General features: G+C 50.0%; 1 protein-coding gene across 7 annotated transcripts in view; it reads left to right on the top strand.

Moving 5' to 3' along the window:
* The window catches only part of MSI2 (musashi RNA binding protein 2), a 391573-nt gene that overhangs the window by 290138 nt on the left and 73931 nt on the right, over positions 1–27504 (top strand). For all 7 annotated transcript variants that reach the window (XM_027624505.2, XM_027624504.2, XM_027624507.2 and 4 more), the window contains exon 8: positions 21131–21213. In XM_027624505.2, coding sequence (XP_027480306.1) covers positions 21131–21213 — 83 coding nt within the window. The remainder of the gene's footprint in view (positions 1–21130; positions 21214–27504) is intronic.

Raw genomic sequence — 27504 nt, 5'->3', positions numbered from 1 at the left:
GGCCCGGATCATTCCATTCTTTGCACGGCAAAGGCTGGGGCTCATTCTCCGCTACGTCCTAAAGGCCCAGCTAAGTTTCCTCTGTCTAGTAGGTGTCCAGTTACTGTTTATTGTAGGAATACATGTTTTCTGTATTTTCTAAGACTCTAAAATGTCTATTACTTTTATCGTCAGAAGGTGACAATCAAAGTTTTTATAGTCTAAAGAAAGGAAAACAAATGAAGGTGGGGGGAGGGAATTTGGGTAACGGTTTACAAGCAGCCCTAGGTTTTAATTGACCGCGTAAACTTTCTTTGAGGCAGTGGGATGATGAAATTGCTAAGAAAGCCACTTAGAAGAAACAGAACCTGCCTGAGGCAGTGCATGAGACCCCCTTACCAGACTCGTCAGCAGTCCCCGTGTGGAGTACTGTGTCCTGTTGTAGGTGTCCCAGTTTAGGAGAGATGCTGACGAGGTAGACCATACCTGGGGAGGTCTGATGGGGACTGGAAACAGTATCGTGGGAGACATTTAAGAGGAACCAGGGGAGATGAGAGCAAGAAGGAACAAGGTGGCCGTGTTAGATCCAAAGGGCTGGAAGTGGGGTGGGCTGGTTCCCTGTTTATAGATGGCTGAGCGTGAAGTTACCAAGAAAAAGATCGATCCTGAGGATGAAGAACAACTTAGCAGTCCCTCAAGATGCCCAGCTCTTAAACAAGCCATCTTTATGAAGTGGTGAGGGGTGATGTGCTCTCCCCAGAGGAAGTATTCAAACAGAAAATCTAATTGATGGGGCGCAGTGGGCCCAGGAAGCAATGTGTTCAGTGGTCACTTTACAGATCACAAATGGGTCTTGCTGAATTATGAAATGGCCCAAAACCTCTCCTTTCCAGACCCATCGAGATCTACTGATAACATGTCTGGAAACTAGGGCTTTAAACTCTGGTCTCTCTGGTAGATACTGGTTTAGTGACCAGTTACTTCCATCCTTGATCTGTGTGAGATGAGCAAGGGAAAAAGGACAAAACAAAAGAACAACCCGTACTCTTTGAGATGGTAGGAGGAGCCCCTGCGTCTGCTAAAGATGATTAAAGAAATAAAGAAAAAGTCTTTTTGGAGCCCTGCTGGAAGCCCAAAAGGGAAAGGAGGTTTTTATTTATGAAAACGAGTCATAACTTAAGCTGTCCAGGGGCACAGCAATTACATGGAGTAAGATGCCCCTTAATTCATTCGGCCTCCTTCATAGGAGGCTAGGTAAGCATTTCTGCGTCTTCCACCTCCAGTCCCTTCTTTGGTCAGTGGTGTTGCTTTTGCTTACCGCAGGTCACCGGGTCCCCCAGAGGCATGGTTGCCAATAACTCTCTTTCCTGCCCCGCCCCAGCAAGGCCTTGGAAAAACAGCCAAGTGTCGGGCAGAGTAAAGGCCTGGCTTTATCATTCCTCCAGCCTCCTCCCCCCATGCCTCCCCTTGTTGAGAAATCCCATTATCCGGGAGAACGATTGTTAAACTCAGATCTGTCTGCCGCCGGCCACCGGGCTGCAGGTCCCTCCCCTGCCACCCTGGCCCCATTGTCTATCTGCAGGGGGAAGACGAATATCTATATATTCAGGCTTTAAGGATCTGTAAATCCGAGTTGATTCTCTGCTGGTGACAGCCCAAGCTCTTTGCCACGACGTGTGACATGATCTAATGGGTTTCCAGTTGTTTGAGCGTTTCTCCAGAGCAAATGAAAGAAAGCGCTTAGTTAGGGGATGCGTGAAATGACATTGTTTGTTCTGGGCACCACCGCAAAGCTGAAGGATCATCTTCAAATTATCCACCCTCTGCTTCAGCCGCCCTCGGACGAGGGGACTCTGCCGACGGAGCTGTGAAGAGTGTCCCCACCGCGCTGGCCTTTCTCCCGGGGAGGTGCCCGGAGGCCGGGGGTAGGAGTCCTCCTCAGCTGTGTTCATCTTGCCAGGAAGCTTGGGGCTAATTGGGAACAGAAGGGATGCCCAGGGGATGAGAGGGAGGGGAGGGTCTCACCAAGGTAGAGGAGTGACAAATATTTGCTTGTAGCAAAACAAGAGTGAAAACAAGAGACCGCTAATGAGGGCTTTGGGGCATTTTGTGCCTGCATTTCTCAGGGCCCAGCAGTGTGGGTTGGTGTGATTAGTTGCCTTGCTACTTGGCACAAGACCAATCCCTCTTTTCAATATCAAGTTTCATAAGCGCAGAACAATAACAAATCATTATGAACCCTCCGGGAATGACGGGTGGGTGGTGGTAGGGGTTTTTCCCTCCCCCTCCCCCTCCCCATCCGATAAATCCCTCTCAGCTCAGGTACATTTTTCCCGTTGTAAATAGAGAATGGCAAGGGACGGATTGTGTCTCGGCAACTTGCTGTATTGTTAATCTGTTATTAGGCGAAAGTCTTAACACCAGGCTGGGTGCTCAGAGGCCTCATTGTGAGCTCGGGATGGAATTATGCATCATGAATAAAAACCGCTGTCAACATGCATTGGTTTCAAAACATTAGAGCATATGGTATGTGATTATCTGTATTGTCAAGTGCAATAAAGTGAATTTGGATATAATAAAGAATGTAATATTTTAGAAATTTGGTAATAAACTAAGGAAGGGATGACAGCTGAGGTTCTTTAAGGCCCCAGACACAAATAAATTGAAGTTCCTGGTCTCTGCAACCAGGCAGCAGAATGACCACAGCATGGCTCTGGGGGCGCTGTGCTCTTCAAGTTGGGGTATGGCTCTGCTGTCTCTCACTTGCCTTCTCTGGAGAGCAGGGAGGCTCTGGCTCTTGGGTTGGAATGACAGGAGGAAGGTGGTGGCTCCTGGTGGAGACCCAGGCCTTGCTGTCTTACCTGGCCTCAGGTGTGTCCTGTTCCTGCTCTGGGCTCGGAAAGGGTCCATCTCTGATCGAGTATAGCAGTCATTGTGCCAAGTGTCAGGCCAAACTATCATGATGATCCTTCTCCCCGAGGGGTGGCGGGGAGTCCCCTCTCGGCCAGTCTCCAGCTCCCTCTGCCTCCTTTTGGTCAATGGGGCAGGCGGGGCTCAAAGCACAGAGGCAGCCATTTCCAGGAGCCTGCATCCCACAGGGTCAAGATAGTGAGCTGATACAGCAAGTTGATAGAAGTTAAGAAAACCAGATCCGCAGAGGGACACAAGTGCTCTACCGTTTGACAAGGACAAGGAACTGTGCTAAGTAAGCTTCGTGGGCATTGTCTTGTTTAAATGCTCGGCTACCCTAAAATATTAGTATCCCCATCTTATGGATGAGAAAACCGAGGCAGAGAGAGACCTCACACAGCTGATCGGTTGTGGAACTGGGGTTACAGCCCAGGTCTGAACCCAAAGCTCCGACTCCACTCACGACCCACAAATAAGGAGGCTCTTTCTACTCCTAACCTTTTCTACAAATAAGGGAGCTCTTTCCGTTCACAATTCACAAATAATTTATATATTATATCACAAATAACCCATATGAGAAAGCCTCAGCACAGGAAACTTTGATATGCTAAGTACCTGGGGCCTTGAAAGAATGTTCCAGGAAAAGAAAAAAAAATGCAACCAGGTGATTTCCCTGTTCCCACTTGGGCCTGGCAGAGGCTGGTCTGCATTTATTTATTTATTTTTTTCTATTTTCCGTTAGCTTCGATTTCTTTATCCTGGCTCCAGCTAGGTGAAGTGATTTATCATTACCCTAGCAGTTGGCCTTGGCCCTGCTCTTCTCTTCTCTTTGGGAAGGGCTCCTGCCCCAGCTGAAGTTAATTGTTGAAGGCTGAGGCAGAACCTGTTTGCTTTTCCTGACTGCTTTCATATTTCTGACCCAGGGCTTCACCTTGACCCCCAGCTTCCAGGAAACCCTAGGTGGAGCCTCACCACCATACCTGGCCTCCTCCTTCCTCCCTCATCTGTGGGGGGCACTTCCAGTGCTGGTCTTGTGTGCTGCCCAGGCAGGTGGATAATTTCATCATTAAGTGTGAAGAATTGGGAGTACCACCATCGTGCCAGGCTAAAGCAATTTGGATGGCTGGGAAAAGAGAAGACATTTAATTCATTTTTTGCCTGAATACCTCTATAATTCCCAGGATGGGGTGGACAGAGGTTTGAATAAACCCCTCGGTCCTAGAGATCATATGACACGGTTTCCATTGGAGATGAGAGCAAGTCCAAACCCACTTCCAAATCACTTGGCGTTGGCACCTCGGGATAGCCGCGCTACAGAGCCCGTCCCACTGCAGTCAGCATTTATGGATAGCTAATTCATTTTCAGGTCTCAGCTGGTGGCCCACTTATTCCAAGCAGTATTGGGTGCAGGATCCTTACATAAAAACTGCACGCTTGTGCAGGGATGATAGTAGTGTGCGTTCTCTGATTCGGTCCACATGCCTGCCCTGGGAGGTCGGCATCTTTATTCCTGCTTTACAGGTGGAGACACAGGGTCAGGGGGGTTAATGGCTTGCCCAGCCAGTAATGCAGCACAACTGCGATTTCAGCCACATCCGCTGGGTCGAGACTGGAAACTTCCCAGTGGTCCACGGAGCCTCCCTGGTCTGACTTCAGAGGATGTGTTGCTCTTTCTCTTCCTCCCAAATCCTTCCACGTCCGGCCTTTTGAGTAGCCTGCACTGAGTGATCCCAGATCTTGGAATAGTTTCCTTTGGGCAAAATAGACTTTGAGTCTCTGTTTCTTGAGTTTGTCCCAAAGACCTTGGCAGAACGTGCAGAGGGGCAGTGGGCGAGCCACGAGGAGCTGCACCTGGGGTTGCCCACCGCCCACCACCCTCCCCGCTGCAGAGCAGGGGAGACGGAACCAAATGCTCCTAATGATCTGTGAATGTATTAATCCTGCTTTCTGTTAATTAACAATATGATAAAACCGGCATTTCCTAAGTCGTCGCTTAACACATGTTTTAGCAATTATGTACTTAGTGGTTCGGATTCAGAATGCTAATAGAATAAAATTTTAATGAAGATACAATGCTATGAAAAATTTATTGAGAAGACCAGGTATTGCTGCCATTACCGTTCGGGGAGCTGGGGTCTCTGTTTGGAGGGTGAACCTCTCCCCAGGGCCTTCGGGAGCACTCTCTGAATTGAGCGCGAGGACCCAGGAGATCCTGGAATTGGCTGGTTCTGGACTCCCCTGAATATCTCCTCCGAAGGCCTCTCCTTGAGGGCCCGCACCAGCTGGCAGTCACCCCATCCTCTGACTTTCTGTTGTTTCTGTAACTAAGGGATGGGCTTCAGAATCAGAGTTCTGGATATAAGGCCCCACCTTCTCATTGTAGAGCAGGTGTCTCCCAAAATTTTCTAACTGTGCAGAAAAAAAATTAGCACACGCACCACCCCTAGTATATCTTAATTTTCAGTTTCTTTACATGTACTACTCTGCTAATATATGTGTATTATAAATCTATACAAAAGGAATAAGATATATTTGAAATAAGTCCTACTTAGTTTATTAGTAATTCGGAGATTTTTAGAGTAATGTGGTTGAATAGGTTTCCCTTTTTAAAAAAATTTCTTGATTTAATACTTCGTGATCCAACTCTACAGGATGAATTCTGAGGTTAGTTTATTTTGGTGCACGGACTTCATGCCTGTCATAACTGAAAAATCCACCTCACAAGATAAACAGATCCCAGTGGAGGTATATTCACTGTGCTGACTAAATCATGAAACTAATTTTTCAATCCCATCCTCCAATTATGCAAAGGATTTTGTTGAAATTCAGCTTGTAAATTTCCATCTTCCCTGATGTCAATCAGTTTTTCACGCAAACTAATCAAGTGTTGCATTTTTTATATTTTTAACAAATGGGTTCAAAATCCACTGAAATCTTTTTTTTCTTTTAAAAAAAATGAGTTTTACAGTTCTATTTCCAAGTTTTAAAAGCCTTTGTAGGATGAGAGCCTTTGTAGGCTGACCCAGTTATATGCTTTTTAAAGGCAACCAAATCACAGAAGAATACAAATAGTTTGCAAACATTTGTTTTCCAGGTGTTTTCTCTACAACACAAGTTTCCGTTCGAAAAGCAGGTTCTGGGGGTGCCTGGGTGGCTCAGTCGGTTAAGCGTCTGACTCTTGATTTCAGCTCAGGTCATGATCTCAGAGTCGTGAGATCGAGCCCCGTGTCCAGCTCCACACTGGGCGTGGAGCCTGCTTAAGATTCTCCCCCTCTCTCGGCCCCTCTCTCCCCCTCTTAAAGGTGGGGGACACATTCTTTCTCACTCTCTGGGCTGCCACTTGTCCCACCTGATCAGAACGCATTTTGGGGGCACAGTATGGCAGGTGAGGAGTCTTGCTGGGAGCCAGAGAAGGGTCAGCCCGCCATTTTCTGTTAGTTGGCATGTGCTTATATTCTTGGTATTCCTTCCAATCCGGGTGTTCTTCGCAAGGCCCATTTTGTTCTTAAAACCAGGCCACGCAATCTGTACATCCATTTACTGGTCACGCCTGAGCAGCACCAGGTACCAGCTAAGCTTGCAGCAGGTGGGTAAGTGAAGTGACACTCTGACCTCCCCTAGCTTCGAAGCATTTGTTGTCATTTAGAGGTCTGGAAAACACCGTCTAAGACACAAGTCTCCGCTACATGGTTGTGTGGCACTTATGGGCACTAAGACCCTTCAGTCCCTGTATTAAAATTAGCAAAGCTGAAATTATTTTTGGATAAAAATTAGGGGCCCCTGGGTGGCTCAGATGCTTAAGCGTCTGCCTTTGGCTCAGGTCGTGATCCCGGGGTCCTGGGACCGAGCGCCGAGTCGGGCTCCCTGCTCGGTGGGGAGCCTGCTTCTCCCTCTCCCTCTACTGTTCTCCCTGTTTGTGCTCTCCCGCTCTCTCTGTCAAATAAATAAATAAAATCTTTAAAAATAAAAATTAGGCACTATACATTTTTCCTTTTTCCAGTGTTTCTTGACCCTATCTGGACATCCAAATCACCTGGGGAAATTCAAGAACAGACAGATGCTGGCGTGCTAACCCAGACCCAACTCAGTTCTGAGGGTGAGGCCTGGGCATCAGTATTTTTAAATTTTTTTCCTAAGAGATTCTGATGTAGGAATCACAGTTGAGAATCATTGTTCCAGACCAGTACCTCTTAAATTTCAATTTGCGTAAGTCACCTGGAGAATTTGTTAAAAATGCAACTTTGGGTTTAGGAGGTCCAGGGTGGGGTCTGAGACTGCATTTCCAGCAAGTTCCCAGGTGGTGCCGATGCTGCTGGTTGATGTGGGTCCCCCTAAGTAGCGGCCCCCCACCCCTGCTTCTCCACCCCCTTCCTCCCTCTCCCCGCCCCAGGCCGCTGTCTGGACAGCCCAGGAGCAGAGCAGAGCGAGCAGAAGCTTGCTCCCGGCAGAACTGCCACCCCAGCCAGGCTATCCGGACTGCTGCTCTCAGCTTCGCAGAGAGATCTGGTCTCCAGATGTTAAGAACAGTTCCTTTAACAACCACAAAAATAGGCCAGCCCCCACTCCACGGTGAATAAGCGCACGTGTCTCCACAGAGCCACCGTGATGGGCAGCTCCCTACCCCAAACTCCCGCAGGCTTGCTGGCAGCATGGCCAGCTGGAGCCACAGAGATGCCGGCAGAGATGACCCCCCTGCGGGGGGGGGGGGCACGGAGAGGGTGGCAGGCATGGCGGGCATCGAGCCAGGGCTCTCTCCGTTGGGACTATTCTGAAACCATACCTCATAATAAAAGTCATATAATTTGCGGCGGCGCTGAAAACCTGCTTCCAAGTAGTGGTTTTTTGATGGAGTTTTGGAACCTTCTCTGAGGCCAGTAACCATTCCCCGAGGACTTGATGGAGGGGAGGCAGGTGGGCATCTTGAAGTGGCTACTGGGGAGGCTGCAGCTTTTCTGAGGGGTCCTCTCCCCATACTGCGGTGAGTGGGGTGGGGGGCTGCTTCCGACCCTTCCTTTCGGGCCAGGTTTTGTTGTCTGTGTCCACCCCACCCACCCCACCTTCCCCTTTCGTTTCCCTTTGTCTCGTCCTTCACGTTCCCTCTTCCGAGGATACGAGGGAAGCCCCCTCCAAACAGAGGCCCTTGACTTTTTCCTCAGCAGCCAGACTGCAGTCTGACTCTCGGAACAAAGGCTGGAGAGCTGCTGATGGTGCGTCGGTGGTCGGGGCGAGGGAGTGGTATGTGATTTTTGTTTTGACCCAGAAGGATGCACAGTGGGGTCTTTTCAAGGAGTAAGGCTGGGAATTCACCACATGACTCGTTTTATCTCTGTCTGTCCCGAATCTTGTTCCCATTGTGATAGTTGGTAAAGCACCATGGACATCTCTCTGACACACATGTCAAATGAAGTTTAGCAAGTGAGTCTCAGGACACAGGGCTGGGAAGTATGTGTGCAGATAGAGGCTGAGATAGGAGAGAAGCCATGAAAAGTCTCATTTGGTTGGCGGGCGAGGACAGCTGACTCCTCACAAGGGTTTTCAAGCAATCCCAGCTGTGAGGCAGATTTCTTCTTTCCGTCTCACGGAAGATACTGAGGGTCAGGGTGGTTAGCGAACCTGTTCAGAGTCACACAGCCAGTTATTGCTGGAGCCAGGATTTGAGCCCAGATCTACCTAAATCCAAAGACCAAGCCCATTTCCACACACACACACCCTCAGGGGGGACACTGAGGTAGTTGAGACTCACCTTACCTTCCAGGATGCTCATCGCATGGGTGGGGCCCGAGGGTGTCAGAAAAGGTGACAGATTTGAAACCCACTCTGGGGGTGGGGGCTGGGAGGACCAACCCAAATAATACCTCTGTGGGGAATAGCTTCTAGCTGGTGCCCCGACTCCCCTGAGCTCAGAACGCCCAGGGACTTAGAAGCCTTGAAGGACACGTTTTTACCTGCGGAGCTCGGCGGGGCTGCCTGAGGCTCTGTGGTTTCCAGAGCAGACGTGGAGGCAGCGCGTCCTTGTGCCCTTGCTCCAGCTGTGCACACGACCTCAGCCTCCTCCACCCCGCTGGGCGCGCGCTGCCGCCCTGGCACCTTCTGCCGGGGTCCTGATCCGAGCCAGTTGTCTAGCGATTTAATTTGGTGAATTTACCACTGCGTCCCAGAGTTTATATTGGCACTTAACAGCGGTAATATGTGTCTCTCTCGCCAAGAACTGACTATTTTCCCAACCAAGATGGAACACCACGCGCAAAAAAATAGGTTTGTGAACTAATCTGCTGTCCTGACAAGTGTCATTCACAGAATCACTGCAATGGAGCGCACTCAGAATGAAATGAGGTTGGGGTTGTCTGGCCTGGATCACAGGTGCATTTTCCCCCTCGGTTAACAAGAGTCTGGGATGAGACCCCCCTCGTTCCCTGCAGCCACAGGCCTTTTCAAACCACGCAATCAGTATTCATGGCAGACTTCTCTCTCAGAAAAATGGTTTAGGGGGGCACCTGGGAGGCTCAGTCGGTTAAGTGTCCGACTCTTGATTTTAGCCCAGGTCATGGTCTCAGGGTCGTGAGATCGAGCCCCTTGTCGGGCTCCCCCATACTGAGCGAGGAGCCTGCTTAAGATTCTCCCTCTCCCGGGGCGCCTGGGTGGCTCAGTTGGTTAAGCGACTGCCTTCAGCTCAGGTCATGATCCTGGAGTCCCGGGATCGAGTCCCATATCGGGCTCCCTGCTCGGCAGGGAGTCTGCTTCTCCCTCTGACCCTCTGACCCTCTTCCCTCTCGTGCTCTCTATCTCTCATTCTCTCTCTCTCAAAAAAATAAATAAAATCTTAAAAAAAAAAAAAGATTCTCTCTCTCCCTCTGCCCACCCCCCCACCCACTCCCCTCACTTGCACTTGCTTGTTCTCTCTCCAAAAAAAAAAAAGAAAAGAAAAATTGTTTAGGGATGATGGAGGAGTCTCTCTCCCTCCACCCCACCCCTCTCTCTGAATCTCTTTCTCTCCCTCCCTTTTTTTCCTCCCCTCCTTCTCTTTCCAGGGTGGTTTTTCACCCCATCACCACCCCATTGTAAAGTTCTCTCTACGTGCATATAATTTCACAGACGGAAGGAGATGCCTCCTCCATCAGTAAAATGCATGCACACGCACACACACCTCCCACCCCCTGAATATCTGTTTGGAATTCTAACGTAGAACCTGGTGGTTTACCAAATCCTTGCACAAAAGCAACTAACACCTCTGGGAAGGGAAGTAACATCAGTTGTTCACACTCTAGTATGAACTTGTCTCCATCCTTTCTTGAGCGTGGAAAAGAGAAGCTGCTTCTTTGCCCCTGATCTCGCCTTATCTTGGATGAGGACTGCCCGTGGGGCTGAGAGGTCCAGCTGTCCATGAAAGGGATATTAGAGGCTTCTTAAAACAGCTTTAGTTTCTCTCTTCATGTTAGAGGGAAGCCTAGAGATTCTCTTTCCTTTTGGAAAAGTTCTGGATTATTTTTAACCAAATGATCTCTACTCAGCTCATCCTGAACTGGGAAATACGGAGCAGAGTCAGACTTGGGTGTGCATCAGAATCCGCAGAGAGCTGGTTAAAAGGCAGATTCCTGGGCCACGTCCACAGAGCCCACCTTGGGAAGCAGGAGAGCCCGGCGATTGGGGAGGGGCCTGCATTTCTAACATGCCCCACCCCCATCAGAAGACTGCCACAGGACCACATCAAGAAATAAAATGCCTTTCCAAAAAATGAAGGAATGTGACCAGACACGCCGGACATCATGATATTAAAGCCGTGTCAATTAATTTCTCCCCCTGCACATTTCACTTTCACTCCCAACTCGGTTTACAGTCTGGAGGCATATGAAAAAATGACTTGTAACTAAAGTCTTCCTGAAATGCTTGCTGGTTCACGGTTCGCGTCCCACTTTTAGAAGGTTGACGCTCACATTTCAAGGTCACGTGTTGGCTCCAGCATTCTTGGGCTAAAGAGGAAAGAAAAGTACCTTAACAGTTGAGAAACTGACTCCCCTCTGGCAAATGCTACCAACGTAGCTTAATATTAATTTAGGGAATTCAGTCTTGTGCGGTTCTGTGCACACTCCATCCCAGGATTGGAGACCTGATAGTACCATTTCTGTTATCTGACCCCCCCCCACACACACACACCTGAGATCGCCTCCCTCCCAGTTCCCAAGACCCCCCTCCCCCAGCCCACAATGATGGCTGGAGAGGCGCAGGTGTGAGCCGGCTCTCCAAGTCCCTCTCCCCTCCTGATTAAGTGGTGTGTGGGAATACGGGAGGCCCGTGTCGATTCGCACCGATCTCTGCCTTGCCGGCGCGCCAGCCACTTGTAATCCCCCACAGCCCCAGCCAGGCTCTGCAAGGCAGAAAGAAATATGACCAGGCAAGTTGAGAAAATAAATTAAACTAAGTGTCAACTTTTCTTGTTTCTCTCCTCATTATTAAGAGATGGAATGGGGCTTCTTTATCAAGCAGGGGGAGAAATTAATTGACACGGCTTTAATATCATGATGTCTGGCGTGTCTGGTCACATTCCTTCATTTATTGGAAAGGCATTTTATTATAGTTTACAGCAACCAGCTGCCAAACTACTGGTGTAAACGAGGAAGCAGGTGCATGAATGATGCACGATGGGAGGGCTGCAGTGCCACACTGAAGGGGACGTGGCAGGGAGGATAGGCCGGGTCAGGTGGGGTCTCCCAGTGAGGCAGTCTGTTGGCTCGAGTCAGGGAGGTAGAAGGGGACCGGGGGCGGGAGGGGGGCGGTGGGAGGGATGTCTGCAGGCCTCTCGAATTCATCACAGGCACGTTTGCCGGCCACAGGGGAGAGTGGTCACAAGCATCTGCCTCTGCTGACCTCCTGGCCCGCAAGTCTTTGTTCTGACCAGCCCCGAGGCTGCGTCCTGCGTCCAGCACGGGTCAGTACACCTGCCCCTGTTCTTTGTTCTTATCCCGTCCAGGGAAGTGAGCCCTCCGGGGCGGCTGACTCATGAGGGAGGCATTTTGCTGCACGAAGTCTCCAGCATCATGCCTGATAATCCAGCCCTGTTTCCACCAGGTCTGTGGGTGGGGCTTGGAAACATTCAGGGAAGTCACTCACCTCGTGCCCATCCTACGTTAGACTGGCTTAGGAGAGAGCCTGGTTGTTTTTCTTTATAAGTCGTCTTTGTTGTGTACTTCTGAAAAACCTCAGTTTTCCCTTTGCTGCCTTTATGTTGAAGGACACAGATGTGTCAGGCAGCAGGGGAGGCAAGCGGGCAACTGGAGTGGATGAGCACATCTCTACCCCCCTGTCTCCTGGGCCGCCCCCTGCTGGGTTGTTAGAATGAGGTGCTGTTGCCCATTGGGTAGAGCTTCTTTCAGGGAAAGGTGACAGGGCGGGCTTGTAAGACAAATTTAGAATCCAAGAGATACCAGAGACATCTTCATACAGAGGAAGTGGGCTGTGGTAGGAAGAGCACAGGCTCCCACCCGGGCCTCAGTCATTCATCTGTCAAGCGGGAGCGTTCTGGCGCTACGGGAGGAGCCGTGAGGACTGAGTTAGCAGCTGCTCAACAAATGTAGGCAAGCTTTCTCTTAAAATTAGAGTGGATTTCACGAATGTCCGGGTAACATGCAGTGAGTATCCCAAAGTGGTGGTCAGAAACATGTCACTTCTTTTGGAAAGACAGCTTGTTTTTTTTCTTGCAACACATCCATCTTCTGAGTTATATAGATATTTTTTAGGGCAAACCCAGGACTTATGGAGCCACCTCACCCTGCCATGCATCTGTGCAATACTGCTCATCTCTGCTCTTTTTGCCCGATGGACCCACGGGGAGGCAGGGGCTCAGACCTTTTCCATCCAGGGTTCCAGGAAAACCCTTCGAGGCAGACGAAACGGATTTGCCAAACCTGCTGTAGCCCACACGGGTGACCCAGACATGTTCTGAGTTGGGGATGGGGAGTAGCCCAAGATGACATATCACTAACCGAAACGCAGCTCAGTGGTGGTTGACTCATGGGGCATATGAAACACCATGCCTCACGGCCCAGGCTCTTGCCCTCTTGAGTCATAGGGCCACCAAATCCATCTCGAACACTTAGTGATCTGAGGAAGTCCTAGATGTCCTGCTCTGGCTTAGTAGCCACGTGTCACACTGGATGGGTCATTTAAAATGATGCCAAGCAGTGGAGCAAAATGATGATGGCAGAGCCTGCCCCACTTCTCATGGTGTTAACTTGGGGACCAGGTAGGATGATGTATGAGAAGCATTTTGAAACCAGAAAGGGCTCCCCACGCCCAAACGCAAGAGGTTTGTATTTATACTGAAAGCAGCCTGCGGATACTACCACTTCCTCCAACACTGGGCTATTAGTGAGAGAGGGAGGTTGCGAGAGTTATAAATAGACTTGTGTACACATACCTTAAACTCCTCATGGGATTCTCTGAGTAAATTCAATAGTCAGGGGGAGGGGAGTTTCTCCATTGTTTTTTCCCCCGTTAACCAAGTGTGTTAACTCATGACTTGCAGTGATTTTCACTGAAGATGCATTAGGTACCACGCGATTGCCTATTGGTGTTCATTGACCTATATGATAAGAGAAGAAAATTATTTTTGAGGTGAGGAGGCGGCCCTTCCCATCTTTCCCTCCCTGACCTAAAAAAGAATTCTTTTAAGTCAACTCTCGGATGTTCCTCAGTGCCTGTGTCTGCAGTAGGTCATTTTAATTTTGAGGTGTCTTATTTTCAGATTTCTATTCTCTTCTTCTGTGTGTGTGTGTTTTATAGCTTTGTATTATTCAGATGAATATTCAGTTTTGTTCATTTGAATAAAAGAGGGAAAAAAGGTTTGACTGTTAAATGCTTATCTCTTAAATAGAGCTTACTTGTTAGTTTCCAATAATAGCTTCTTTCAGGAGAATGCTGTAGAGTTTTCATTTTTAAATGCTCCCTGTCAACTCCTCTCCTGTTTATGTCCGTTCTTAAACCCTTTCTATTTGGGGTTTCATCTTCCCACCACCCTCTTTGTGCCAGTTTTGCTGACTCCTGGAGGCCCCTCTAAAATGAGGGGTACCATTAAGGTGGGGGCTTCGTGAGAGGCTGGGGAGGTGTCGTTTTGCTGATGACAGGTGGGAGGGTTTCTTTGGTGAACTAGCCTGTTGTCCTCAAATTTTGCCCCCCCCCCAGTTGTCAGTCCCTAGGGTTCCTCTTCGTTCTGAATGGCAGCTTGAGTGACTTTAAATACCTACAGAGTTCTTTGGCTTCAAGGTGAGGCCTCCTTAAGATCAAGGGAGATGAGAGCCCGAGCAGGGGGTGATCACAGGGGCACCCCCAGGGGGCCCCGATGGAGTGTGAGCCCTCGTAGACTCACCATGGTCACAGCCCCTGCCTTGTCGGGGACCAGAGCAGTACACCTCCCCATCCCCACCCCCGCCCATGCATCCCTTAGGTTCTGCCTGCTTTTAAAGGTCCAGAGAGGTCATGGGACTCTCTAGGAGCACACAGCTCATTATTTGGTCCTTCCTTTTTTTTGAGTGAGGATAACCATGTGTTTCTTTTACCTGGCCGTTACACCTCCGTTTGGTGCACGTTCATGAGGCTCCATTTCTGATTCTCTGCAGGGCTCTCCTTTGGGAAAATGGAAGGGAAATAATCAGTCCTTCCTGCCCCTTCTCAGGAAGAATCAGACTTCCTGAGTTTCAGGTAGAATCTGTATGTCCAGCAGGCCATTCAAAAGACTACAATGCCTGGAAAATATTGTGCTGAGTGAAATAAACCGGACACAAAAGGACAAATACTGTAGGATTCGACTTACATGAGGTGCCTAGAGGAGGCAAATTCCTAGAGACAGAAAGTAGAACTAGGTTACCAGGGGCTGAGGGAGGGAGGAATGGGGAGCTGTGGCTTGCTAGGTACAGAATCTCAGCTCAAGATGGTAAAAAGAAGTTCTGGAAATGGATAGTGTGATCATTATACAACATCATGAATGTCCTTACTGTTGCTGAAGTGTACACTAAAAAAAAAAAAAAAAAAAAAAAAAATGGTTGCAATGGTAAATTTTATGTTATGTACATTTTACCCAATTAAAAAAAATTAATTTCAAAAAAGGGAGACTTTGATGCCAAAAAGGATTTTTCTCACCCACCACCCTCTCCTTCCCAAATTTCTGACCCAGTTGTCTTTCACTCCTCGGTTTAATTTATTTGGGGGTGGTTCTCCACTGAGTTACTAATTCATTGTAAATGATAATGCACCTCTGAGGGAAAAATGATTATATGTTAAGGAATAACATTTATTGATAATTAAGTGTTTCATGGTTTCTTTGCTTTCTCAAACGGAATACATAAATATTTTAGACACAGTCAAGTTTGTTTTCTCTATTCGGGCCAAACAGGGCTGTTGAAATGGGTATAGATCTTTAAAATACTGCAAACGAGTCTTGACATCGCTGAATTGTTATGCATCCAAGGTACATAGGTTTGAGATCCAGCCTCTCTCCTTTGATCAGGAAAATCATTTTTTGTGATACTCAAATTTTGAGTCCTGTGAGGTTAGGGGAAGGGACCAGCAGGGAGAATATCAGAGTCAGAATTCAAAACGATGCAGCGAGTCCTGCCCCCACCCTTCCCGGTGCACAGTCTGCATTTGGATTCCTGTCTCCTAGCTCTGTCACACCTGCTCCCAGCTCGGAGCCGTGGCACGGACTGAGAAACTGGGGCAGCGGGGGGTCCTGCATGATCCTGGGCCTGGAGTTCAGACAGTGATTTGCAGAGTAGACCAGGAAGGTGTGGGCTGCCCCAGGAAAGCTTTCATGGTGGTCATCTCGACTCGTGACCCCCACGGTGACTTGACTTACCCTGGGCACTGTTCCAGGATTAAGGACCTGTGCTCAGCAGCAAGCTGGCTCTCAGCCAGGCTGTCCTCTGGCTCATGGAGCGGTGCCCTTGACTGGCACTGACTTCCTGTTATTTCCCGATGGCACGGACGGGTTGGGTTCATTTGTCCACGCTCTCCTGCCTTCTAACCAGAGCACACGCTTGGCCTGGCTGGGGGAGGTCATGTGTGACCTGTCCGTGGGGGAACGACTGAAACCCCGTAACCTTGCTGTACTCGTTTCCCGGGGCTGCAGTTACAAATTACCAAAAACTGGGTGGGTGGCTTCAAACAACAGAAACTTGTGTTCTCACAGTTCTGGAAGCTGGACGTCCAAAAACAAGGTGTCCGCAGGGCCACGCTCCCTCTGCACGTTCTCGGGGACACTTCCCTTGCCACTTGCAGCTCTCCTGGTGGCTCCGGTGTTCCTCGGCTAGTGGGCTAGTGGCTGTGGCCCTCTCTGTCCTCTCCCCGCTCTGTCCTCTAGGTTTCAAGTTTCCCCCCTCCTTTCTCTCCTAAGAACACCTGTCATTGGATCCGGGCCCGCACTCATTCTTGAGATCCTTAACTTCATTACGTTTGCAAAAATGCTTTTTCCAAACAAGGTCACATTCATCCGGTCCGGGGGTTGGGATGGGGACTCCGCGTTTGGGGGCTACTGTTAAACTCATTACACTCATCCTAGTTAGCAGTAAGGTTTCCCCTGAGTACCAGCATGTCCAGGCTTGTTTAGGGATAGGTTAGGATGTGTTTAGGATGCGTTAACTGGGTTTAGATACAGGCTAGAGAGGTGACCTTCAGAGACAACAGAATCTCAGGGTGACGACCCGCAGGCCGGAGGGAAGGGCGGGGCGGGGTCTGTATGGCCCAGACGCTGTCCTTGAATGGGAACCTCTGACTTGGGCCACTCGGGGAGCCAATTGCTTCAGAAAGGGGACATTGTCTTGCTGATCTCTTGGGTTCTCCAGGATGCCTAGCAGGGTGGGAACCTGTAAATGCAGAAAGAAGGGCCGAGTCAGTCTTGAGGGGAGGCAGTGGTGCAGATGGATTAGCAAGATACTCAGACCCCACCAGCCACTAGCCACTCAGCCCTCTCTGTGTGTTAGGGGCTCTGTGCATCCTGGGACCCGGAGTGAATGAGGCCCCAGCCCTGCTGCTGTCCTTGAAGCCCTGCTGGCAGATTCCCACCCCCCATCCTCAGCCGTGCTGCCCCTCCCTCCCCTGAGGACCTTTTAAAGGGCACTGTATCTTAATCCCTTTTTTTGGGGGGGGGGAGGTTTTTGGTTTTTTTTTATGTTAGTCACCATACATTACATCATTAGTTTTTGCTGTAGTGTTCCATGATTCATTGTTTGTGCATAACACCCAGTGCTCCATGCAGAACGTGCCCTCTTTAGTACCCATCACCAGGCTAACCCATCCCCCCACCCCCCTCCCCTCTAGAACCCTCAGTTTGTTTCTCAGAGTCCATAGTCTCTCATGGTTCGTCTCCCCCACCGATTTCCCCCCCTTCATTCTTCCCTTCCTGCTATCTTCTTCTTCTTCTTTTTTTTTTCTTAACATATATTGCATTATTTGTTTCAGAGGTACAGATCTGTGATTCAACAGTCTTGCACAATTCACAGTGCTCACCATAGCACATACCCTCCCCAATGTCTATCACCCAGCCACCCCATCCCTCCCACCCCCCCACTGCTCCAGCAACCCTCAGTTTGTTTCCTAGATTAAGAATTCCTCATATCAGTGAGGTCATATGATACATGTCTTCCTCTGATTGACTTATTTCACTCAGCATAACCCCCTCCAGTTCCAACCACGTCATTGCAAATGGCAAGATTTCATTCTTTTTGATGGCTGCCTAATATTCCATTGTGTATATATACCACATCTTCTTCATTCATCTGTCGATGGACATCTTGGCTCTTTCCACAGTTTGGCTATTGTGGACATTGCCGCTATAAACATCGGGGTGCACGTACCCCTTCGGATCCCTACATTTGTATCTTTGGGGTAAATACCCAGTAGTGCAATTGCTGGGTCGTAGGGTAGCTCTATTTTCAACTGTTTGAGGAACCTCCATACTGTTTTCCAGAGTGGCTGCACCAGCTTGCATTCCCACCAACAGTGTCAGAGGGTTCCCCTTTCTCCACATCCCCGCCAACATCTGTCGTTTCCTGACTTGTTAATTTTAGCCATTCTGACGGGTGTGAGGTGGTATCTCATTGAGGTTTTGATTTGGATTTCCCTGATGTTGAGCGATGTTGAGCACTTTTTCACGTATCTGTTGGCCATTTGGATGTCATCTTTGGAAAAATGTCTGTTCATGTCTTCTGCCCATTTCTTGATTGGATCATTGGTTCTTTGAGTGTTGAGTTTGATAAATTCTTTATAGATTTTGGATACTAGCCCTTTATCTGATACATCATTTGCAAATGGAAATGAAAACACAACTGTTCAAAATCTTTGGGATGCAGCAAAGGCAGTGCTAAGAGGGAAGTATATAGCAATACAAGCCTTTCTCAAGAAACAAGAAAGGTCTCAAATGCACAACCTAACCCTACACCTAGAGGAGCTGGAGAAAGAACAGCAGGAGAAGAGAAATAATAAAGATCAGAGCAGAAATCAATGAAATAGAAACCAAAAGAACAGTAGAACAGATCAACAAAACTAGGAGCTGGTTCTTTGAAAGAATTAATAGGATTGATAAACCCCTGACCAGACTTAAAAAAAAAAAAAAGAGAGAGAGAGAGAAATGACCCAAATAAATAAAATCATGAATGAAAGAGGAGAGGTCACAACCAACACCAAAGAAATACAAACAATTATAAGAACATATGAGCAACTCTATGCCAGCAAATTAGATAACCTGGAAGAAATGGATGCATTCCTAGAGATGTATCAGCTACCAAAACTGAACCAGGAAGAAATAGAAAACCTGAACAGACCTATAACCACTAAGGAAATTGAAGCAGGCATCAAAAATCTCCCAACAAAAGCCCAGGGCCAGATGGCTTCCCAGGGGAATTCTACCAAACATTTAAAGAAGAATTAATACCTATTTTTCTGAAACTGTTCCAAAAAATAGAAATGGAAGGAAAACTTCCAAACTCATTTTATGAGGCCACCATTACCTTGATCCCAAAACCAGACAAAGACCCCATCTTAATCCCTTCTTGAGGGGCCCCTAGGATCTGGGCTCTAGGATGGTGGGCAGAAGGGAGGGGATTAACCAAAGTGATGCAGGTCCCCTGTGTGCTGATGGGGTGCCTGCTTGGGTGAGAGGCTTACCTGATGGTTTTCACACTCCTTTGAAGAGGGCATAGGGAGCCAGCACGCCAAGGCCCAAAGAGAAACAATGTGGAGACAGCCTCTGGGTGTGGCTCTCCTACAGCTCTGCACATAGTCGATGGCCCCAAGGGCCAAGGAGAAGGAGATGCCCAGACAGAGGGAACCTGGGGGATGGTGTTGTTGGGCCCCCTATTTGGTGTGTGGTAATAAAGCACATATCCTAATGAAGACTGTGGCTGCCCTTTGTGTGCTGGTCCCAGCCCTCTGTTTTGCTGGAAATTGAGAGTAGCAAGTGGCCATTTCCATTCCTCTCCCTAGGAGTGTTCTAGACCTGCAGGAGCAATGATGGAGGAGTTCAGGGTATCAGCTGCCTGTTCTCTGATGTTCCTCAGAGACGGTGGTGGGAGAGCCAGAGGGGAGAGACATGGAAGGGACCGGAGAGATTGTCTCTCCACCCTGGGTTTCCAGGACCCAAACTTGACACAGAAGCGCGAAGAGGAAACACCTGTATGTTGTTTTTTTGTTTTTTGTTTTTTGTTTTTTTTACTCATTGACGGGGAATGCTATCCTAATACAAAGTAGCCATTCTGATTTTCGTGTTCCTAGTTGGGCCCAGGTTTGCATGGGACCAGGTTCATGTCTTTGGGGACAGTAGCGTCTTGGTCAATTTGAGCTACTATTACAAAGGACAACAGACTGGGAGCCTTATCAACAACAGGAATGTATTTCTCACCATTCCAGAGGCTGGAAGTCCAAGGTCAGGGTGCCAGTATGGTCGGGGTTTCGGTGAAGGCCCCCTTCCCATGTAGAATGGTCACCTTTTCATTGTGTCCTCACACAGCAGAAAGAGGAGAGAGAAAGCACGCTCGCTCTGGTGTCTTTCCTGAGGGCACTAATCCCATGCAGGAGGCCGCCACCCCCATGACCTACTCGCCTCCCCAAGGCCCCACCTCCTGACACCATCACATTGGGTTAGGATTTCAACATATGAATTAGGGGTGGGGGGGGAACACAACCTTTAGTTCATAGCAGAGAGCCTTGCAAATCCCGATTGGGGCTGCGACCTGAGGGGTGGTCAGTCTCACCACCATAATCCGCAGGTGCAAAGCTCGAGGCGCAGAGTGGGGAAGGCGCTTCCCAGGATGCCACATAAGTTCATCAGTGCAGAGTCCAGTCTGCTGCCTCCCCATTGGGCTATCTGCACATGCTGCATGTGTGTTCCCTCGTGGCGTTCGTACCGTCCTGTGAGTGGGTCCGTGTGTTAAAGCAGTGCTTACTGAGTAGGGTCACAGATGGGGCAGCATCCTGGAACTCCATCCCAGGCGGGAGGAGAAGAAAGCGAGGGGCGGGAGGGTAGCGAGAGCAACTCAGGATGCTGAGCAGCGGTCGCCTGCCAAAATTCTTCAGTACAGCTTGTCTAGCAAAGCCGGTCTCCAGCCGAGTAAATACAGTGGATGGCTGACGGGCTGACAGCAGGCATCAAACAGTCTTAAACTGCCCCAGATCTGCAGCGCTTTGGAAGCAGCGGTAGAAAAAGGAGGCCTGCGTAGAACAGAGGCCTGAAACTTTTAATAGTTTCTTCCAGGCCTCAGGATGTCCTGATGAGGTATTAGAGGAAGTAATTCAGGAAGAAAAGGACAAATAACCGCCTCCGTCTGGAGGCCGACCCCGAGGGCTGGCCATTCCAGCGCGGAAAGGGCACGCGTGGCCCTGCGGTGATCCCCGCCGCCGCTCGGGATGGCCCACCCGCCTGCCTCCGCGCAGAGAGCCGCGGGGCTCTGACCCTTGTAAATAACAGACAAGTAAATTTCTTGTTTGCTTCGGGGCCAATGTAAGCCACACAGCGCCCACCGCATGTGGGTGAAATCATTAACTTTTCCTCACTGTTGGAAGGGTGCTCGGTACAAATTAGAAATCATTGCCTCAACCTGGAGGCTCTTCCCAGGGATCCGGCCCCCTACCCTTAGATCAGGAGCCTGTCACTGCTGCAGGACATCAAAGAAAAACATGTGGCCGGCCAGAACTGAACTCACCACCCCCTCTGTTTTTTGTTTTTTGTTTTTTTGTTTTTTTGTTTTCCTTTTTCCTGTAGGGTTTGGCTTTGTCACGTTTGAGAATGAAGATGTTGTGGAGAAAGTCTGTGAGATTCATTTCCATGAAATCAATAATAAAATGGTAAGTTTGTAGGGGTCGCGCTGCGGTGCATGCAATGCCTCCCCTCCCCTCGGTGTGCACAGCTTTGTCTTGCAGACTTTGAAAGCCCGCGTCAGCAAGCGAGAGGCTGGGCAGGGTGGGCACCGGGACGAGACTCTAAGGGTTCAGTCCTGTGGATGGCAAGCGTTGACAGACTCTCAGGGAAGGGCCGAGTCGTAAATATTCTCAGCTTCGCAGGCCGCGCGGCCAACGATCACAGCCTCTCAAAGCCACGGCGGAAGCGTGTGCAGACAATCCCGCGCAAATACGGCTGTGGTTCCATAAAGCTGTGTTTATGGACGCTGACACTGAAATCTCATGTAATTCTCATGTCGCAAAATATCTATCTATTTATATTTTTACCATTTGAAAGTACAGAAACCATTCTTGACTCTTGGGCTGTACATGTACGAAAGCCGGCAGGGGAACCACATTTGGCCTGGGTGTTATAATTCGCTGACCTGCGGCTTAGGACACGAGTTTGCTGCTTGGTTTGGCTTTTTGAGGGCTATCTCCTAGGTAGGAAGGTTACCACCCAAATTCATTCTGCGTTTGGGCCCTGCTGGGTAATTAACATTCTCATTTTCCCCTTCCGATCAACTAGCTGGTTTTACCCGCATGAGCACCCTCTTCCATCCCCCCATTTGGCTCTTGAAAGCTCCTTTTTCTGGAAAGACCCCCTCAACAGGGAGGAGGTTGGATCATTGCAAGCTGGGGGAGCCAGGTAGGCCTCCCAGAGAAGTGGCCACCAGAGGGCGCCATACCATGAACACAGCACACACATTGGCTTGCTGGAGGTCTCCACTTCCTTCAAATTGAGTCAGTGGGAGAGAAACCCCTTCCTTGTTGGTTCCAAAAATATCGGAGCTCAGCAGGTGTTTCTGGAGCCATCAGCAGGCCCTTTGGGCCAAAATATTTTGGTTGGCCTGCAGAGCCTCCAGCCCTATGAGAAAGGGAGGGCAAATTTGTGTTTCAATTGTAGCTGTAACTTTGGTATTTTCTCCCTTTAGTCAAAACAGTCCCAGCTTCTGAAACATGCGTTCATATGTGCATTGTATATCGGTCCGATACGTGTTCACTGACTTTAAATTCAATAATAGAGCTTTTAGTGGGGATAAGATCAAAGCAGTCTGCTTAGCATGTGGTGCTACAGGCCTGATTCAATATTTGACTTGCTAATTTTTTCCCAGGACACTAAAATAATATTGTTCATATTGTTCCTAGCCATCATATGCATCTGAAATGAAAATGCTGTTTCTTTGCATACTGTAGGTTGGAGGTGTCAGCTCAGGCATTAAAATGGTACCAGGGAGATAAGTGTGTAGGAATAACGCAGGACCCCTTCATCGGCATTCTCTGCACTGTACACCGTCCCTCCCCTGCCCCCCCCCACCCCCCAACTCAGTGCCTTCCAGTTGGTACTTCTCTCTTTTGGTAGATTGCTACTTGCTATTTTTAAAACTAGGGAGACAGGGGGCTTAAAAGGAAATGTAAGCGCAGCGCCCGGAGGCCTTGCTTCTCCTAGCCAGGCGTGCGGCTGACAGGCTGCACTGAGGACTGCCTGGGCATTGGAGAGTGAAAGAGGCCTCTGAGAGCACCGGCAGACACCATTCCCGTCCTGCCAGGACCTGACGGTTCATCAGGAAGGCCCAGTGCAGACGGGCAAGAGACTGCTGTGTGCGGACTCGAATCCATACGTGCGGCCCTTCGCTACAGACTGGCTTTGACACAAGCCTTAAGCACAAGTGACAAAGAGCTTTATTCTCCTCGGTGGTCCAGTGGGGAAACTGAGGCTCAGGAGAATCTGCCCCAGGGCTCCCCAGGCAGTAAAGTAACCTAGGTCTTGAGCTTCCAGGCTGCTGGATGAACAACACAGAACGTTGTTTTGAGCTTGGGGGCTGCAAGGGTGAATCCCCAGATGACATAGGGGGAACCATCAGAAGGTAGAGTTTCAGCCCCAGAAAGATAATAACCCATGGATGGGCTGGCTTGAAGCCAGAGAGGTTTGTGGCCATTGGTCCCTAGTTATTTCACAGTTGTCACCTTCTTTTCCACCAGCTGGAGGCTGACAGGGGTGCGTGCAGGTAACTGTGTTCATAGTGGCAGGGTTTCTGATTTCTTTTGAATCGGGGGCTGGTACTTGTTCTTTAAGGGCATAGCAACAATGGAAGTAGACAAGAAGGAGGGGTGAGCACGGAGGGGTGAGGATCACACACAGGCTTTGGAGGTGTCCTTGTATGTGCCCCGCCCTGATGTTTTGTCATCATCTGGTGTCAACACCAGCTCTGAAGGGGAAATTCCAGGTACTGGAAGAGACCATTGGAAGGTCACCAGGCCTCGCCAAGCTCCAGGATAATGGGGCCCGTGGTGGCCACCTGGTGGGGTCCCTGGGCCTCAGGGGGAGGTACCAGCAGCAAAGGCCGAGCACCTTGATAACCATGAGCTTGAAAACCGTGAGCTCTTGCCGTCGGCCGTGTCGTCGTCACGGAAAGGGCCTCTCCAGCACGCTGTCCTCCTCTGAAAAAGCCGGAATTGCTGAGGATTCTGCGATACTGGTTTCAACTTCTGAGGCCCACAGAAAAGGAAATGGATTTAAACTGTGCTATGGACAGAATTCAAATGAAGAATTGGAAAGACTCTGAGAACGCAGAGACTGCCAAGCAGAAACCCGGACGGTTGTTAGAAGGTCTGGGGGAGTGTTTGTAAACTGGACTGCTTGCGAAGCTGTAAAGACCAGTCTCCTGGAAGCTTGGCAATCTCGTGAATTCTACAGGGACAGATTACTGTGCTGCCCCCAAATGTGCCTGGAGCGACCATTTTCTCGTATTCACAGATAAGAAAGGTCTGGCCCCCCCGATGAGTCACGAAGATAGGACTTGAATCCAAATCTTCTCCGTCTTAATCCAGTACTCCTCTGGCTGGCACTCAGTGGGCCCTGGGTAAATAATTGTGGAATGAATAAAGGATTACGTGAGGGACCATGTGACAGGGAGGCACATCATAATTCCCAAAGCTATTTCCCATCTAATTTGGTTGGTGAATCTCTTGGGTGTTTAAAAAAAAAAAAAAGAGGGCCCTTCCCCGGCGTCCAAGAGAGCCTGCAGCAGACACCAGCCCTTCTGCCTGCCGGGGCTCTGGGTAGCTGCCCTCAGGAAGCTGGGATCACCGCGGCCCTGCCCCCGTTCCCATACAGAACGTCCCTTAAGGAGGTCACCTCCATGGTGTTGGTGGCAGCAGGGGGGAGGGCCACAAAAGACCCCCCCTGACACCCTCCTACAGAGATCTCACGAATAGTTCACATTTTTTAGTGCCAACTACATACTCTGCTGAGAGCTCGCTGTATGCATCTCTTTCTTCTATCACACACGCTCTGATGTAGGTACTGATTATTGTCCCCCATTTTACTGATAAGCAAGTGAGGCAAAGAGAGAACTTAAGCAATTTGCCCAGGGCCAGACATTCAGCAAGAGGCAGCACCAGAGTTCAAGCCCAGAGCTCACGTTTGTACCCAGGACGCCAGCACCCCCTCCAGGCTGAAAGGGACTTGAAAGGTCATCTCACTGGGCCACAGCCTTCCAAGACCACTGACCACCCCCCTCCCCCAGTCGGCTGTGTCGTGGCCCATGGGATTCCCATGTTCTCCTAAGAGGAGAGCAGAGGAGATGGGCTCACTCGGGGCCAGATTCCTGGCTGGGGCGGAGGGCCAAGCTTGGGCAGAAGGCGTCCCTGTCGGCCATGACAGATTTCCTGGCCTCTCCCCCAGAGGCAGGTAAGCCACAGGTAAGGAGGGCAGCTGGCCGCCACCTGACCTCGGGGCCCAAGCCGGGAGAGCCAGGACTCAGCCCCTCCCCCCATCTTGGCGCGGGTCATTGTGAGGCGCAAACGTGTCTCCTTACTAGTAAACACACAGAAATGCACCTGCAGAGCCACCTGGTGACTCTCCAGAGAGGGCCTCCTCTCTGGCCACTCTGCGAGCCCCAGCGCAGGCCCCTGATTGAAGCAGCGCCCCCCCCCCGCCAGCCGGCACAGCCTCCCGCCAGCTCGCAGCGCTGGGGAGGGAGGTGGGAGTGACACCCATCTGCCCGGGTTTCCTCCGAGGCCCAGCTCCATCCCCACCTCAGATGGAGTCGGGGAGAGCCTCGCTGGTGGAGAACTTGGGGTGCGGTCTGAGGGGTGCCCGAACAAGGGCACCTCCTCTGACCCTGACTCAACAGCAGGATGTTGGCCTTTACGTGCGCGTGGTCATCGCCCCGTTTTACAGAGCGGGCTCTCGAGCTCAGAGCAGTAAAGGGACTTCCACCGTCCACAGTTCTAAGTGGCAGAGCTGAGACTTGAACCGGTGGTGTTCTGGCTCCAACCCAGTGTTCTTCCCACTCCACCCTGCTGCCACCTTAGGCAAAACCTCACTAACTGAAAAACCTGGGTTGGTGTGACTGATGAAGATAGGGTTTTTATTTGCTTTGTATAAGGATTTCTATAGGACTCCTTTAAATAGTCCTTTTTCTTTCTCCATTGAGGTGATCTGATTTTTGAAATTTCCTGAGCATTTTGCAAGCTCGTTAGGAATGCAGAATCTCGGTCCCCACCCCCAGAGCTAGTGAATCAGAATCTGCATTTTGACAAGTCCCTAGTGATGCCTGTGCACATTTAAAGTCTGGGAAGCTCCAGGCAAGGATCACTGCTAATGAGAGATGGTGTGGGAGTTGTACGTCGGTCATAAATCGTCAAGTATCGAAGGAAGGGACCTGAAGTGAGGGCTGAGACCCCAGGAGCATGGAGCTGGATGAGCCAGCCTGGCATGGGGTCCCCAGGCCGGTCTGCTGCTCCCAGCCCCACCCCACACTCCCTTTGTGTGCATGGCACCAGACTTCCCCCGCTGCACCCCTGCCATAGCAAGCCGTCCATGCCAGGGACCCCCCCCCACTGCACCCCCGGTGCTGGCATGTCCTCCCCCTCTGACAAGGATCTCAGAGCATTGATTGAAGATGTTTGAGGCACATCCACTGGGGTGATGAGCTGGATCCTCCAAATAACATGCTCATGTCCTTGTCCCCAGAACAGGACCTCCTGGGTCATTTAGAGGCACTCAGGGCTTTAGAAGACATGGACCTGAGCCTGAATCCCATATCCATCACTGGTTGTCCTGTGCCCAGGTGAATACCCCACCTATCTGTGCCTGTGTCCTCCTCTGAGATGAGAAGGATGGTGACTACTGTCCTTTGAAGCTTATTGAAGGCCCTGGTCTGGTTCCTGTCCCTGGGAGCTCTTGGACCGCTCTGGCGTAAGGTCTATAATCTGGTAGCCTTGAAGGAATCACCCTCCTGAAAACCCCCTTGATACCCGCAAGTTTCTTCCATTTGGCCTAAACCAAGGGCCCCAAAACTTTGTAAAGGGCCAGACATAAATATTTTAGGCTTTCAGGGCCCTAGGTTTCTGTCACAACTACTCAACTCTGCCATCATAGAGCAAACCGTAGCCACTGATGATAAGTAAGTGGGTGGACGTGGCTGTGTTCACATAAAACTTTATTTATAAAAACAAGCAGCAGCTGGATTTGCCTTGTGGGCCACAGTTTCAACTCCTGGCCTATACTGATGTAGCTCAGAGCAGGTGCAGTGTGCTTATCTCAAGGGACCCAAGGAAAGGCTTTTAGGCTAAAGCTCACCCACGTCCACTACAGAGTGAGCATGTTACTGGCGTGAGGCAGAGAGGGTCAGCGGTGCCCCAAACAGATCCTGGGGTTTGCGGTAGTAGCCTGCAGAAAGTAGCAGTGCCTTCCTTCTTAGGGGGACCCCAAGCACTGAGTGGGTGGGAAGTGACGGAAGGGTCAGAATGGGTGCTATCAACCCGAGAGGCCTTCCCAGAAGAGAGTGCTACAAATCCCTCACTGCTGAATGCCCCCTAGTACGTCTGGCTCCTCATTGCTAGACTTTGTGACCTTGCGCAGGTTACTCATCACCTGTGCTTGGCTCCCCCTCGGTCAGACAGGTAAGGATGGCACCTCTCTCAGAGACTGCTGAGAGGTAGGACTTGGGACCAGGCTTTACCAGCCATAGCATGCTCTATCAAAGCAATAGGCCATTTTACTGTTATTGTTAGTCATCATCACTATCATTATTCTTAGGATCCTTTTACTGAACAAATGTGTTATCCTAAGGGAAGGGGGTCCTGGACAGATGACAAGTCAGTGAAATGCAGGGGTGCAGACCCGGGCAGGGAGGAGGGTGTGAGGTGTGAGTACTCACCATGCTCTGGCTGGGAGGTGGGCCCGAG

The sequence above is a fragment of the Zalophus californianus genome, chromosome 16 (assembly GCF_009762305.2).
Source record: "Zalophus californianus isolate mZalCal1 chromosome 16, mZalCal1.pri.v2, whole genome shotgun sequence".
In the NCBI taxonomy this organism is placed as follows: Eukaryota; Metazoa; Chordata; class Mammalia; order Carnivora; family Otariidae; genus Zalophus; species Zalophus californianus.
This window is presented reverse-complemented; position numbering and strand designations above follow the sequence as displayed.